This window comes from Alternaria novae-zelandiae (genome assembly GCF_023758075.1).
Source record: "Alternaria novae-zelandiae strain BMP 2774 chromosome Unknown scaffold_29, whole genome shotgun sequence".
Classification (NCBI taxonomy): Eukaryota; Fungi; Ascomycota; class Dothideomycetes; order Pleosporales; family Pleosporaceae; genus Alternaria; species Alternaria novae-zelandiae.
In genome coordinates this window covers 82163-98360 of record NW_026056989.1, presented here as the reverse complement: position 1 = coordinate 98360, position 16198 = coordinate 82163, and the positions used below count along the sequence as shown (strand labels likewise).

The window sequence follows — 16198 nt, the reverse complement described above, 5'->3', positions numbered from 1 at the left end:
ATTACAGTTCATCAATCATTCCACGGGGCAAACTGATAACTAAATCCTCGGCTTTCTTACACACTCGCCGCTATGAAGCCACACCGCGTATCTTCTCAAGATGACCACCATATCCTCTCGCTGACCGCTATCATCCGCATCTGGGTCGGTACACTCCCTCCTTTGCGCTCGGCGACAAAGCTTCTTCGCCTCCTCTGTCTTTCTCTTGTTGGACGCGCGGTCGCATGACGTATCTCAGCGGCGTGAGTATGCGTTCCCCTCTCGGCGTGGACCACGTCGATAACCTTCACCAAGATCACTGTCGCAGTGAGCGCGCCCGTGAGCCATACTATGGCAATGACTACATTCGTGCATAAATCGACAGCGATTGCCGTTAGCGCAGCGGGGAATGGTCGGATGGTTCCAGAAATAACAGGTTTGGATGTGTTCCTTGCCCTTTTGGTGGCTGAATGGTTCTTTGCTGTAGACTTTTGGCCTCGTCTCTGCAGCAATGGTAGTGGAGGTGGTGGTGGGTTCATCTTCATCGAGGGCGAAACGAACTCCCCTGCGTCCACGTTCGACGGAGCGAGGTCTACGAAGGGCTGGCGGTGGGGAGCGTGGGGATCTTGAGCGACGTAATTCCGGTGGCGCGTGACGGTTTCCTTTTTCTGGAAATCTGGCAGAGGCTTCATAGCGGAGCAGCGAAGGGCGGCGGGGTGCCCATGGCATTGAGCTCGCGTTGTTTTGAACGGCGCCTCGAGAGCCCGAAGGGGTGGGCTGCTGCGCGTGTGGGATCTCCTCAGGTTCGGGCTGGTCATTCGGCACGTCAGCCTGCTCGAGGTTCTGCGGTGACCTTCCTGCCTCTTCTGTCTCGGCTCGACTATTGTACTTGTTCGCCAGACCTTGGGTGATCGGAGGGGTATTCGGTGTCTCAGTCGGCTTGGTGGTGTGCAGTGAAGTCTCTGCCCAGGTTCGTGGATTATTGTATCGGTCTACCATGTCTTGAGTGACCGGAAGCGGACCTGGTACCTCCGTCGGTCGCAGCCAGGTCGCAACGCCCAAGCCATTGTAAAAGTACGTATTGCCGTTCTCATCTGATGCTCGGTACCAGCCCCTGGGCAGGACGTAGGGTGCCCGCGATCGAGCTTCGGGCCATGAGGGGTGAAGGAATCCGGCAGCTCGAAGACTTTGGGCAGTGGGGATGCACGTATCGCCCTTGTTCAGAGATGTTGTGTAGGTGGTGGGGATGATTGGCCGAAATGAAGATTGTAGAGACGCACGAGTGCTGAGATCTCTTGAATATAACGGGGAGCTTATTTTAGCTTCTGAAGACGAGGAGCCGATGTGTGCGTGGGAAGATACGGGCGGTGATGAGGGACAGTCTCCGATCTTGACTTGGCCAAAGGTCAGCATTGGGGAAGAGAAAGTGGGTTAATATTGACGCACTTTCTAGTTGCTCAGATTTCACCATGATATGTCTCTCAAGCCTCTCATGTTCTGCGCACTTGACCGCTCGTTTGCCGGATTGGGGCGATATATCGTTGACTGGACGTGATTGTTGCGGACGCGGTCGCTCCATGTCAATGACCTTGGAAAGGAACTAGTCGTGTCGTTGACTAGTGTCTTTTACGATGACAGTGAACGGTTGGAAGCGCGAGAGGAAGCGAGTGTCGGGTGGCTCGCACGTACTTTTCACTTTGATATAAGTGCGCGTTCGAACTGTTTGTGTACCTGCATCATGCCCTAACATCCTTGGCGCTAGCGCCGCAACGACCCGCATCCGACGAAGCTCCACCCGCGACATTATAGCAAAGAGGCGGCCGTCTACCAATGAATACAGACGCAGATATTCCACCGATTGGCGTCATACGTGGCTTCTTCTCGTTGCGTTTAAAGCAAGTGTGAGGTCAAATGTGGTAACAGGCTAAAGTACGGTGATACATGGCAATATGCTGAGTCGACACACGAATTAGTGTTTTCTATACCATAAGGAAGTGATACAGAGAATATCAATGTCGCAGGAAAACTCATTTTGAGGCGCATGTATCGAAACCCGTCATTGACGCGACCAGTACCGTGAACGTGTTCCGGTCCTGGGGACACCAAGAAGGCCGTGGAGACTGGCTCGAAACATGGAATCCGCGACAGTCGACCGATAGGAAATGACAGAGAGAATCAACATAACGCTGGACGGATGCAGAAACTAGACAGGGTAACGGACGTGGGTGGAATTTCCCTGTCACACATGGGCATCGCGCGGGCCACGTATGCGCAATAGGATGATGGATTTCTGCCCCGGAGACTAAAGCAAAGGCATCGTGCGTGCTACGAGAATTAATGGGAGTGACCACTGGAACGAGGATGCATATGTGAGGTGAAGGAGATGTGGCGGCTTCGAGTTTCGCGGGGTCGGCAAAATCTCCCACCTGCTGATCAGCCAATGAGAGCGGGCCGTGCCCGATGACGCGCGAGCCACCCCACCGCGCGTCAACCTCATCGCGACACAGCATCTTCAATCACAAGCGATACGCGTCGCTGCCAGCCTAGACTCGCCATATTCAACCAGAATAAAGTTACGATCGCGGCCTGAAGTCATCGCGACCTGAAGCCATCGCTGGCAGCCACAATCTGCCGAAGTCTATCCTGGCCATTCGCAACGCTGTTGTGCGACTCAACCAGCGGCGATGACCAATCGCACGACAACGGAAGGACGCCAACTTTTGACATGCGCCGCGACGGCAGCAGACTTTTCCAATGGATCCGAGAGAAAACATGACCAGCACCTGCACCAATGCCATATCCTCGGAAAAGATGGCGGTGAGGACAACCGGAAGGCATTGGAAACCGATGATGGAAGTAAGAGCCAACTTCCGGGACCTTAGCATAGACATGGTCGCGCGCATGACGGACGTAGAATGTCCAAGATGGACACTTGATCGGGTCGAGGGTGAGCAATATGGGGGACATGGCCGATATCACAAGCTTTCACTATTCTTCAGTCGATACTGATGACTCCCTCGATCATACGCCGCAGGGCAACTTCTTGCATTCCATTTCACATGCGAACCGCCATGGATCGCAGACCAGGCGATGATCTGGTCATGGCTACGGTCATGAGTGCAAACCACTCGGCTTCGACAGAAGCGTCACTAGGGGTAATCGCATTCTGCATCGCATGCTACGACGAAGCATTGGGACGAAAGTATACATGAGCACCACCTGCTTAATTTGAGGGCGCTACCACGTGCTTTCCATGTGCTCCCCAACGATGTCGAGGATCCCTGTCCAATCTGTCGACCTCGGCCGCACCTCATCCTAGACCCAACTTACCCCCACCTTGTGACTTGACGCACACTCACGCATGGACACACACGCTCTCGCAGGCGCCGCGATCGAATTCCACTATACTGCGCCACGAGAACCACGGGTGCGAAAAGCACGGTGCCGACAGAAGTACGGCCATGCGTTAGCGGGTGTGCAGACGTCTCCAGGCACCAATGCCGATCACTCGACATATCCAACAACAGACCACGGCCGAGGAAGTGCCTATCGCGTGGAGCGCATCGCCGGTCGCCCCATCTTGTTCACGATGGGTCATTCCTGGATGCGGTAGCCAACACCTACGTCCTTGTGTCCATTGAAGCAGTCGCAGATATGTGCGCCTCGTTGCGCTTAGGATGCGTGAGAGCCACGCCGATGGACTGCCGAGAGCTGTTTGAGTAGCGAGCTTATTCCGGTGCGTATTTCCAGTTCATGAAGACACCCCCAGGCACCGACGCTAACTTTAGCTCTCAGCAGATATACTATACAGCGGACGGAGCGATGCGAATATATCAGAAGCAACGACATTGCGCCGACCCAGCCATCCGCCCTCAATGTCGATCGATGTCACCAGGGAAACACACGTGCACAGCGTTGATGGTGCTCAAAGGATACTTTCCGTTTGGCGAAGCCAGCAGCGTCTTACGCTACGGTAATCTTCTGCACAGCATGGGTAGGCATGGTGATGAGGGCAGCCGGATTATCGTAGCTGCGCTGAGATGTGTCTCAGGCGAGTGTAAGCAAAAATGCCGTTCAGCACGTTCCTTGTATCGGGTGCAGGTGAGCATAGTAAGGGCCCGAGACCGGGGAGGTTGAAGGGGTCACTAGGACGAGATCGAAACGTATCAATTAGTCATATAGCTGTTGCTACGCGTAGTCTGACCCAGAGCAGATCTGACTGCCTGTCCTCGTGGTGAGTTGGGTGGAGATGCGACGCCGAGGAGAAACACCAAAGGCAGAGTCTTGCTAGGTACATGAGGTTACATTATTACACCAAATATAGAATCACGTTCATTCCGAAACGGTAAGCACGCTGCAGATGCGAACTGCGTGAGGTTACATCCCCCAATTTTTGTTGGTCCTGTTCCTAGCCTCTGCAACCACAGCGTCGCGCCATCACCAGTTGACCCTCATGCCCCTTCCAGGATCACACGCGTGATCTCGATAAACTCTGCTTCTCTCCGTGCAGTATCCTCTCGATCGGCCTTCCACGCGCTCGATGTCCGTTCCAGCTCGGCCGTCGCATCCGCCACAGTCTTTCGAGCGGCTTGATCATCCACCTGGCTGTCATCATCTGGGATACCGAACGCCACACGCGCGACCCTTTTGCGAGCGTTGAGATTCGTCATATCGGCAATCTCCTCGAGGTATACTCCGGCAGCGACATTTGCTTCTCGAGACTGTCTCGCCTTCGCGCGACTGTCCTCGAGCTCTTGCTTCCACCGTCTCACGGTTTCGACCCGATCCTCGGGCTGTACGCTTCCGGCATTGCTTGTAGCCATCGTGTTCAGGCGCGTTCCGTCGAGCTGTTGCGCTTCGATGCGCTGCTTGTCGAGATGCTGGCGCTCTATCTCTTCTACCGGGGGAATGCCGTCGTCTAAGCACGTGTCGTCGTCGCCCCAGCTTGGGGGATCAGACTGGGTGATGGGTGGGTGATCAGGGCTCTTCTGCGTCGAGGGGTCGTGTTCTACGAGCGTTACGTCTCCGTCTTCGTCCAGCTCTGCACTGCTTTCCTGCTCCTCCCAGTCGCCAGTCGCAGGCCCGTACACTTCTCTCTGATCACCGTGAACAGCCGTCTTCCTGTGCGTGACCCTTGCGCTTCTCTCGGTTGTTTGCGCTTCTTCTAGTACGTGCTTGATGTGTTTTGGTTTGACGTCGCGAGCGTTGCCTTTAGCAGTTGCGATGAGGCCAACGGCTGTTTTCCAGTTGAGCTTGGTCTTGTCGTGCAGCGCTCGCAGTTGAATCAGAAAGGTTGGTTTGTCAATCCAGACCGATGCGAAGGCGATGTCAAGTTCAAGCCAGCCGAACGCTTTCCAGCGTCCCTTCTCCAGGCTATTGAAGGCTCCTCGTGCGTTCGTGTGGTCATCCAGCGCTCGTAGCCTCCACCCCTCGATGATGCTGTGTGCGGTCGCGTCGAGCAGTCCGAGCAAGGCGCGACGGTCTTCGGGGTACTTGTGCAGTAGCTTGGAGTATGTGATCAGCGTGGCTTCCGAGTCTGCGTGCAAGGTAGAGATCTGGCGTTGTAGTGCTCGGGCATCCTTCGCTAACGAGGTACCCATGCTATACGCGAGAAGGTGGACCGTGAATGCCCATCGTTGGCGGATTGGACGATGTGGGGTGAGAAGTGAGAGAAGGGCCGCGTGCTTGGATGAGTGGGAAGGAGCTCACGGCCACGATAACATTCCTGGATGGCAGTGACGGCAACCCGAGCTAGGCTGCTTTGGGTCAGCGTCATCTGGTCGACCTCCGACAGTGAGTGCATCTTCTTGGGTGTCTACCGAAATGAACGACATAATGAGAAGATCTCGACAAGCGATTTGATACGCTTACTACACTCGGCTTCGGTGAAATGCAAGAATTTCTTCGAATAGATGCTGCTGTCATGTGAAGGCAGCAACGCACAGCCCTTGCGCGAATGCGACGTTGTAGTTGTAGCTACGAAGAATAAATACTGTGCTCTTCTCTCCTATTACTACTACTACTGCGTCTATTCCAGCCTGTTCTGACCCCAGTACTTGAGTATGCAGTCTATCCTTTCTCCACGGGGTGGAACCGTAGTTGAGGGTACCTTCACGGCTCACTCATCACCTTCACCTGCTACACAACGACAAGCGTTACGCGGCATTCTCCATCCTCACTCACCTCACACACATCCAATCTGAACGATGGGATCAAACAGCTACTGCATTCTATCCTCCTGAGCTCTCCTTTCTATCAGTGTCGACCATCTTCTTCTCTCTCTCTTCGAGACACATTCTTCCCCAAACACCCCAGACCTGCATACACGAGCGTGCTGCAAGTGCATCGCGAGAACATGGCGACAGCTCCCGACGACAGTGTTTCCTGCCGCAAGCTCCAGGACCATTTTGCGACGCTGGAAGCCAAGTGTCAAGCAGAAGAAACGGCACTGCGGGCCGCGACCCTGCGCGATCGCGCCTTCTTACACGAGTTTGACGAACGCGCGCTGCGTATCAGGCAAGAACTGCGGGCCGTTCAGCGCGACGCAGAGGAATTCATCTTCCACATGGACTGCAGACACTCGTTGGGGGAACAAAAACGGCGCTTGCCTATCCGACGCAGGGTGGAGTCCATCGTCGTAAGGACTTGGTCCACCCAGTTTCTTATATGCACTGACCCAGTGGATAGAAGAAGACAGCAGAGGGAGCCAACAAGTACGCGCGGATGCTCGGCGCCTTTGACACCGCGGATGCAGGGCGACGCGCTGGAGAGTTGGATGGAAAAGCGGTGATGGCGTCGGCGCATAGTGGCAGTGCTAAGGCGGCTAGCAGAGACGCTGTGAACAGGTCCTTGGATGCGAGTGTGAATGGACATGCAAAAGGAGCTGAGAAGGATCAAGACTGGGAGTTGGTCGCATCTTGAGGGCACAACCACCACCCGTACATGGGGAGACAGTTCCTGGATACAATACTGTATCAGGTGATGCCGAAAGTATTTCGCTTTCTCGTATTCCTCAAACGAGAAAAGTTTGGGCAACCTTGACTATTGAGCTAAGATCGCGATCTCGTATACATTGTGTGAGCTTATCCGGTTCTATTGATATTTAATGGCCACAATGACGCACCAGTAGTTCACGAAGCTGAGACATGCACCTCATACAAGAAAAAACTGAACAGGTCTAGAGCCTACATCAACGCTAGGTCATCTGTTTTGTACGCTTACAAGTTAATGTAGGCTGCAGGCCTGTTCAGTTTTTTTCTTAGTTAACGTGCATGTATGTCATGTTCATGGTTTGAATAGCTCTGTGGCTTTGAGCTTGTTGGATCTCTTGTATTCATAGCATGTGACTATTTTGTGCGTTGTACTGGCGAGATCTTTGGGTTATCTCCACTGCCAATTATTTCCAAGTGATAAGGCTATGAAGCGATACAGTTCAGTATAGCATCGCGTAGGAAGCGCAACTATTAGCTGAGAGTGTCGTAGAAAGAGAACAACTTCACTTTCTTCGCACACATGTGAGCCAGACCCAATGACATGCCGTATCTCGACTGTATCGAAAGATCGCGCCTGGCACTTGACGTCCGCCGCATACTGGTCTTGGAAATGGAGACATAGGGAGGTAATAGCATAATAGCATTGTGGAAACAAGTGCTGTGTACCAATCTTTGCCCAAATGCTTGTGAACCGTCCGGCGCATCGTTCGCTGGTATTCTTGACGCAATCGGCCACAGATGTCGGAAGCTCGGCAAGTATCGATATCGTGTGCGCTGGACACTCAGACTCTGATTTCGCTCGTTTCATCCAGATGTCACCCATGGAGACGCATCTTTGACCCTACGCGCGGGAAATCTCGGGACGCAGGTGGAGTCGTGCAGAAGGGTACCTTGACTGGGGGTTTCGGACGGCCTGATCAACACGGTCCAGTCACCTCGCTGTGGCCGAGAGAAGACGGCGTCTTGATCATCAGTGTCGCTGCTGCTTGAACCGCGAGAGTGCTTTTGGATGACTGTAGATTCGCTGGTTTGGTGAGAAGGGGGTGCCGTGGCTGCGACGCCGACGCTCCTAGTGTAGTCGGGGTAGAGCTGTGGCAAGGGAATCTTTTGTTTGTATCTGGTAGGTACGCCTTCCCAAAGATCCCGCACGTAGTCTTCCTCCGGTGTAGAAGCGCCCATGGCTATTCTGCCCTCGCGATGCGCCTTCCCATGTTCGGTGCCGCAATGCTTCGCCAAGATCGCCTCCGGTGTATGGGCAGGACGCGACTCGATAGCATCACGGCCGTAGTGGTCTCTTCGATGTTCCATTTGATCAAGGAGCAAACGTAGACTCTCGTCAAGATCCAGGACGAAGTCAAAGTCGTATGACCCGGCCCAGTCCGGTGTAGCCGATCGAGTGATGAGGCAGCGGCCTTGTGTTGCAACTACCTGCGCTGCCATGTATACCGCATCGGTATCGAGGCTGCCGAGGGACATCGTGAGGAAGCTATGGGTGGTTGCGAATCAAAGCGTTGGTCGTGTAGAGATTGATGCCGTCTAGGCCGCCGCTCCAGCTCCCGAATGTGATTTATGGAGTGGGGCCGTGGGTGGAGTCAGGTGACCGTTGCAAACGCTCAATTTTTGATCGAAACCGCGACTTCTGTCTGAGTGAGGCACAATAGCTTCAGTACGCGCAGATGACTCTTCCCATGTTCAAGGGCGCAACACAAACATCATGGCACCACTTGCGACATTGACAGCAGTCAACGCTACCGCCGAATTGGCGTTCTATTGTGGCGTCAATCGGTGTCTGCAAGTACATCCAGGATAACTTATGGTATTCGGTCGGAGGGTGGCATTCGGATGTGTTCTGCAACCACTGTTTACACCATGGTTTTTTCCGGTACAGACCTTGCCAGAACCGGACTAGCGTGGACGATGCCCCTCGTCTCGTCCTCCAGGCCCTACCCTCATCTTCATCTCTCCCTCATGCTCGGTCTCCGCGGCTCGCGGCGCTCTTCATTCGAATTGCGCTGGTTTTCATCTGGGTGTCCGTCTCGCTCACCCCTGTCCGCGCCGTGTTCCTGTCCCTGCCATGCAAATTTCAACGGCCACGCAACCGGCGTCCGCATAACGGCTTCTAGATCCTACCTTCTACGCCGATACGTCTGCTCCGCTCTACTTCCAGAAGGAAGGACATGTTCAAATGTGCGGCAGAACATTGAGAGGGGGTTGCGAACGTCGCCCAACTGGTAAGGCGCCCTACGCATTAACCGTAGCGCTCCGCCTCGTTCCCAGGTTAGTTGGGAGAATTCCTCCAAGGGGTGCAACCCTGGTGTCGCGCTCAACACGCACATGGGTTCGGAGTGGTTGCACGGTCAACGTCTCTCACCACCGGACCCATTGTACCACCATGTCGACGGCAATTCATTCTCCAGCACGAGCTGCATCTTATCACCCAAAATCTCTCGCACGCGCGATCCCTACCAGGGGCTAAGCGACTCTCCAGCATCAAACATGGGGAGGTGGCTGCTTACAGCCGCCAGCCACGCTATGCAAGCCATTTACGCCCCATCCGCAAGCAACATCTACAGTACATGTCTCAGCCGCCCGATCGAGACAGGCTTGCGAGGTGCGTACGTCTTCCATTCTCAGCCTCGCTGTCCACGGCCTTAGAGCAGCACTGCCTACGTATGTATCAACAACAGCTTCCTTTAGTCAATATGTATAACGGTGAAATGCCCCGTGGGTTCATTGCCCGCACAAAACATCACGATATCTACATCTGCTTCCCGTGCTGCTCATACCATGAGATATACACTTGCGCTTCTCAGCGCCTTCCTACTGCCCTTCCACTGCATCGCTTCACCCACACCCACGTCAATACCCTCCCCAGCCACTGCCGCTAGAGATGTCACAAGTTCCGTGCCAGCAGCAACCGCTCCGCCTTCTCGTCGCGATGACGACTTCGCACCAGACATTGCGCCGTTCTCGTTAGACCTCCCCACAATATCGATCGCAGAACCTTCCATACCATCACTCTCACTCGACCTTCCACCTGAGACCTGCACGCCTGGTTTCAGCTCATACGCGACTCCCGGGCTCGATGGCTACGTGCCTGCGGAGGCATGCAATGCGTTGTGGGTATACTTTCCCAACTTCGCCGCGGCAGTAGCTTTCTCCGTGCTGTTTGGCATGCTCACGATCGCACATCTGGTTCAAGCAATAGTGTACCGCAATGGCTTCTGCTGGGTCATTATCATGGCCGCTCTTTGGGAAACTGGCGCATATGCGTTTCGCGCTCTTGGTTCCAAGGACCAACAATCCTCTGGCATTGCAACGGTCGCTCAGATCTTGGTGTTGGTAGCGCCTATCTGGATGAACGCCTTCGCCTATATGGTCTTCGCCCGCATCGTTCACTTCTACTCACCCACTCGCAAGGTCTGGATCTTCTCCCCCTCCATCCTCGCACTCATCTTCGTCACCCTCGACATCGTCTCTTTTGTCATTCAGCTCGTCGGCGGTGGAATGGCAGGTCCAGGCGCGAGTCCAGAAGCACAAAAGAAGGGCCTGAACATATACATGGGCGGTATTGGTATGCAGGAGGGCTTCATTGTTCTATTCCTGGGATTGGTCGTCAAGTTTCACCGCGACCAGCTCCAGGCGGGGAGGGTGGGACGCTTGCCCACGGACAAGATCGGTGGCTGGAAATGGTTGTTGTACGCGCTGTACGCATGCTTGCTGGCTATCACTATTCGCATCATCTACCGTCTCGCCGAGTTCTCCGCCGGTCTTGGCGCAAGCAACCCTCTGCCGAGCAACGAGCCTCTCCTGTACGTCTTGGAGTCAGCTCCAATGTGGTTGGCCATCTTCGTGTGGAACATAGTCCATCCTGGTCGCTTTATCCGTGGCCCGGACGCCAAGATGCCGCGTTCGTGGCTGTCACGTCATCTTTGCTGCTGCTGTGGCAAACGTCGTTGCGACGACTGCAATGGTAAGCTTGGCCACGCTGGACCTCATCATCAACGCCTAGGAGACGACTCGGATCTGGAAGACAACCAGGAAATGCATCCCGTACCGAAGAGTGCCGGAGGTCGTCATGCCGTCAGCCCGACAAATCCTTTCCTGGATGAAACATCTTGCGTCTCTTCCTCGAATCCCGACTCCAGGGAAGGGGACCGTCTTCGCCCTTCGTCGGCTGCCGCAAGTTTCCGCGATGTCAGCCCAGAGCCAACATCATATACTGCATACCGTCCTCGCGGGGTTCTGGGCTAAGCGGAACTAGTTCAATTCCCTTAGCTCGCTCCATTGGTAGCAGGTTCATTCGAGAACAGACAGTATACATTGGACATGAATGAAGAGAGGTTATCGAGTAGACTAGTGGTGGCTGTAGAACCGTACAATCATATATAGATATACATCATGGACTTGGGTGAACAAAAAGTAATGCTAGATGTGTGACGAAATAAACTGACTTTGAGCCAGACAGTCGTTTCAACCGTGTTTCTTCCGGGTAAACAGTGGTTCCAATGCATCCTTGGCCCACTTCCTGGTGACATCAGTGCTAATGAGGTAGCAGGTTCATCCAATATTAACCCCGACTTCACCGAAAGATTGAATGTAAAGTCTCAATCAATACCAAAGCTGATGTCTTCGATGATACACTTCAAAGACCGAAGATAGAAGTGCGAGCGTGGCTCATACACCTGACCTCAGCCCAAGGGCTTTCACGAGCAGCGGGGAGTTTCCGAGTTCAAGGACTCTCTGGTGATAATCGTGAGTGCTCATCTTGACGTTGCAAAGCGAAATATCAGCCTCGAGAGTCATGGCAATGAAAGACTGCCTACCGGCTAGCTTGCCATGCATGATGGACACTTCCTGCTTCATTGCCCCCCCTTCGTTCAAGCCAGTCCTTCCCATTGGACTTTGGGCCGATCACAACGGCGAGGTCCAAGTAGTCAGGATGCCCATGGCGAAGGTACTCGAGGTCTGCGCGACGACGACAGATCTTCTTGGATTGCATCTGATCCGGCGCTTCTGTTGACCATCCGTCTTCCGAGGAAACCGGATCCACTCCGTCACCTCTCCATGCGATGTCGGAGATACGCTTGGTTGGTGCGGGCGGAGGTCGTGGCGGCAGCGGCACTCCGTAGAAGCCGTTGATGAGCTTCTCGAGGGAGTTGTTGTTGGCCGTAGCTCCAGGGCTGATTATGGTTCGTGGGTGTGAAATAAGAGTTATGAGTTGATGGGGTAGGAAGTGGAGTGTAGGAGTCTTGGTTCTATCGAGCCTAGTGAAATATATCGCCAACCTGAGCGCGTACGGAGCGCTCTTCCACCTTGATCTTTAAATAGGGGAAGCATCCAATACCATGCTGCTACCTGCAATGCTAAATTGCTTATCGCCAGTGTAACCTAGGATGCTCAGATATGCGGCAAGCCTCTTATGTGATTCGCCACGTGGCTTGACGCCTGCGTGAACGCAAGACCAGGGCTTGCATAAACCCTGTTCAAACATCTGTTCGATGCTAGGCTCATATTAGTATAACATTGGTGTAACGGCCAAACGAGGGTCACGCGAAGTTGAGACTCAGTGCGGAAACCATTAGTAGCATTCTCGTCTGCCGCTCAGTCGGTGCTATTAAATCATCTAAGTCTATGAATGGGTATTTGGGTGTCGTGTATTTTGAGGGATGATAGTCGATGTCGACGACAAGCAAGCTGGTCAGAAGTGCAACTTGAGCTGACGGCATTCCCCCTCCACGAACCAAGCTTCGAGACCCAACAAAATGCTGCAGTCTTCCTGGAACGTCAGGCGACCAATGTGTATGCCCAAGGGCACCGTTTGACTCTCTTCGACTGCACATACCAGAGCACCACTGTCGCCCGGGGCGGCGAACGGGGTGCATTCAGCGATCCAGTTAACGATGCCGGCCCACTTGTGCATGTCGTGCCACCATAATTTCTCCAAGGGAATACCGAGATCCTTGATCTTGAGCTTTTCGTCGGGGTTGTCTCTGACCTCCTGCTTCACTGGTGCATACTAGGCACCTTTCATGCTGAAGTGTATGTTCGTCAGGATACCGAAGGTTTTGCCGGTCGTGAAACCCTCCTTGTACACGCGGATGCCTGGTCTCTGCTGTATCAGGCTGTTTATTTGGAAGACACGCGTGGCCTCCCTCTCCATATCAAATTCTCGCGAATGCCCGTTGGCTCCGTAGTAGTGGAGATTTACCCGGGGTAAAGCGGCCTCGATCTTGTGCTTGTCGTCGTCCTGAACTTTGAGGATTCCCACTTCTCTGGCCATCTTGCTTAGCGGATCAGGATAGCGAACGCGCAGGTGGTCGGCCTTGATCTTCTCCAGGGTGAGCCGATGCTCAATCTCGAAGGTATATTCTGTGGTAAGTGCATACAGGCCTGCCCCGATATCATCCAGGCCCATACTTTCCCAATCCCAGGAGAGGTACCGTTGCGGTCGACGATGCGATCCCCAGTATTCAGTGCAAGGATCTGACGCCCGCTTGCCATGTTCGAGTGTGCAGTCTTGCGATCCACAACCATGGAGACGACGTTGACCCAACCCAGCAGCAATGTTTGCGTCTCAACCGCTTGTCTGCTCCAAAACACACTTCAGCACGTCTCATGATCGTCTTTGTCGCTTTGTAGTCGTCAGGGTGTAGAAATTGGGGTTCGATATGCGGAGGTTCCGAAGCCACACAGTCCGGTTATTTTGGCCTCTAGCATGTGACGAAAGTGTTGACTTCAGCGTTCGCTTCAGCCGTGTCGCAGTACTGGTCGAGAACCGAGCGACGTGCCAATTTTCGCTTTGTCGGTAATGAAGACAGATTGCCGCACGAGCAGCACCCGTGCGTCGGCAGTACAACAAGTAGTTAAAAGGCCGTCTATCGACGGAAATTTTTTGGGCTGTTGTTGTCGCGCTCGCGAAATCGACTTGGGGAACTGACGATGTTAGAGGTGTCGCAATGTTGAGAATCCATGTGGTCGGTCGAGAGGTTATCTCACTGCTTGGTGCGTGTAGGGCCACTCCTCCGGTCAATGCCGCGACGAAAAGGTCCATCACAGCTTTCGAGCGAGTGTCAGCAGCTCCGTGACCGTGCTACGCATGATGGCCAATCGCAAACCACTCCGAGCTAGATCCGCGCCGTTGAGCAGCTTGAAGATCAGCATACGGCCCGCACCGCGTTTGCGGCCCCGCCCGGTCGAGGACAGTCATCCCAACAAGTCCACCAGTGAGGGCGAAGGTTGAGGAGCGCCGTGCAGATGTCTGTCGCAATAGGTTTTGCTTGGTTTCGTCCGGTTCCAACGCGAGTCGAGTAAACCGTTGTAGACGCGATGGCTCGATGTGGGAGACGAGTGGGGCAGAGAGGTGGCATGCTCTCTCCGGTCTTCCGAGCCTCACCCATTTCTGGCAGCTGCATCGTCGCTCACCACGTGTTCAGCCCAACACATGAATGTCACAAATGGACACGATAATGCAAGGAAGGATATGCGCAATGGATTTGGAAAAACTTGGGTCATTGCATGCTAGTCAACGAAGGGCGCATACGACACCTTCATTTGTGCGGACTGCGGCCAGGGCATCTTGAGAAGAAACTGGGAGAAGCTCGGTGCAATGTGTGCTGGTATTCATATTTACATAATATGAAGACTAAACCAAAAACGGTGCCATATAACACATTGCCGGGACCTCAATCTCCTACTCCAAGGCGTGAGCTGAAGAGGAGCTCACAATCGAGCGGCATTCATGCTTCTCACGATGAGCAGCAGGGCAACATCCGGAACAACTTGCGCGACCTCCTTCGTCCCCATCACCTCCGCCACTGGCTTTGTGGTCGTTGTCTTCTTGCGTCCGATGGCAGTCGCGCTACCACTGGCACCCGCGTTTCCAGGCAAGCTGTGGCGCCCGTGATCTTTAACTTCCTCTAGGATTGTGAGAGCTCGTCAATCTGATCTCGCGGAACGTAACTCTCAGCGGAATCCCTCTGCCTCTTTCGGGTTCGTGGTATTGATGTGTGGTTGCTGTTGGTGGCCTTTGACTTTGAGGTCGACTTGGGTGTTGCCACGCTCCTGCGAGGCGTCTTTGGATTTGCCGTGGCTTGGGTGGTGTGAGAACGGACAGAAACCGATCCGCGAATAGCGAGTGCTGACATGCGTCTAGCCTCTTTCAATTCGTGACTCGCCTTCTCTATAGCGCGAGCCTTTTGCCAAAGGGGAAGTGCATCCTTGATAGCTTGGAGCCGATCTGCAAGCGCCCAGTCCAGGTGGCTCCTCAGGATCGCTTGGGCCTTCGCGATCTGCTGCTCCATAGACAAACTGCACGAGTACAGTTCTTTCATAAAGTATTTTTCATTGTCACCCCCTTCGCTCCAATGTAGCCAGAGCTGTAGCAGCATCACATCGCATGTAACGGACATGTGCATCGTGTAGGCCGAAGTCGCAGGTGTGGTATCGCCGTACGCGGACTCGAAGTATTGCCGATGGTAATTTACGATCGTCGCGCCGTGGAGAGCAGACTTCTTCATGGCGTTAAGGATGGAATGTCCGTCTGCTGCTTCCCACTCGGCAGTGAGGAACGGGAAGGATAGTTCGGGGTTCAGCTTGAAACTAGCAATCTAACGTCAGCATGGGAATCTGGCGAGTGATCGTCAACTCACTTCTCCAGGAGCTCGTGATCCTCTTCCGTCAACCCTGAGTCTACACGGGTCTCGGTATCGCGGCGATTCAAGTACCCAATGGCGAGATCCGGTTTATATCTCAAGGCTTCCGAATCGGAACTTGGTAGGATTGGGACAAAGTCTGTCGTCAGGGTATAGTCGTGGCTGATATCGATGTTGGGTATGCCACGTGCGTAGCCGGTTCGCTCTCCCTGAAAGAGCAGCAGCGGTTCCATCATGTTAACAGCACTCTTCTTGTCCATAGAGCGGGCCTCCCGATGCTGATAGACGATCTCTTGTGCAGCATGAGCTTGTTCAGGCATGACCGGCGCGTTCAGCATTTGCTCCACACGCTCACTCAGCTCTTGTGGGAACGCCTTGTCGGCACAGTCGACGATCAGGTTGTGTTCGACTAGCTCGTTGATTGTGTGCCTGAACCTTTGGGAGGACGGGGTGGTTGGGGGTGCCATGTTGAACGAGGACGGATAGATCAGTAGGGCGAGTGAAAAGATCGATGACTGGCTGGCGCTTGTCTAGCAGTCACGTCGATCATTCTGAGCTCAAGGTTGCAAAATG

General features: G+C 54.0%; 4 protein-coding genes across 4 annotated transcripts; 1 reads left to right on the top strand and 3 right to left on the bottom strand.

The window, feature by feature from the left end:
• Nucleotides 1-4430: 4430 nt before the first annotated feature.
• J4E88_010139 (uncharacterized protein) lies at nucleotides 4431-5579 on the bottom strand (the record flags this gene model as incomplete). The annotated part of the gene is made up of 1 exon (XM_049403734.1): nucleotides 4431-5579. One exon carries the CDS (start codon nucleotides 5577-5579, stop codon nucleotides 4431-4433), a length of 1149 nt encoding a protein of 382 aa, XP_049250514.1.
• Nucleotides 5580-9758: 4179 nt separating this feature from the next.
• On the top strand, nucleotides 9759-11225 carry J4E88_010138 (uncharacterized protein; the record flags this gene model as incomplete). The annotated part of the gene is made up of 1 exon (XM_049403733.1): nucleotides 9759-11225. The coding sequence occupies one exon, from the start codon at nucleotides 9759-9761 to the stop codon at nucleotides 11223-11225; it is 1467 nt and encodes a 488-aa protein (XP_049250513.1).
• Nucleotides 11226-11793: 568 nt separating this feature from the next.
• Nucleotides 11794-13508, bottom strand: J4E88_010137 (uncharacterized protein; the record flags this gene model as incomplete). The annotated part of the gene is given in 4 exon segments (XM_049403732.1): nucleotides 11794-12154; nucleotides 12716-12980; nucleotides 12999-13467; nucleotides 13503-13508. 4 exon segments carry the CDS (start codon nucleotides 13506-13508, stop codon nucleotides 11794-11796), a joined length of 1101 nt encoding a protein of 366 aa, XP_049250512.1.
• Nucleotides 13509-14890: 1382 nt separating this feature from the next.
• Nucleotides 14891-16092, bottom strand: J4E88_010136 (uncharacterized protein; the record flags this gene model as incomplete). The annotated part of the gene is made up of 2 exons (XM_049403731.1): nucleotides 14891-15572; nucleotides 15623-16092. 2 exons carry the CDS (start codon nucleotides 16090-16092, stop codon nucleotides 14891-14893), a joined length of 1152 nt encoding a protein of 383 aa, XP_049250511.1.
• Nucleotides 16093-16198: the final 106 nt, after the last annotated feature.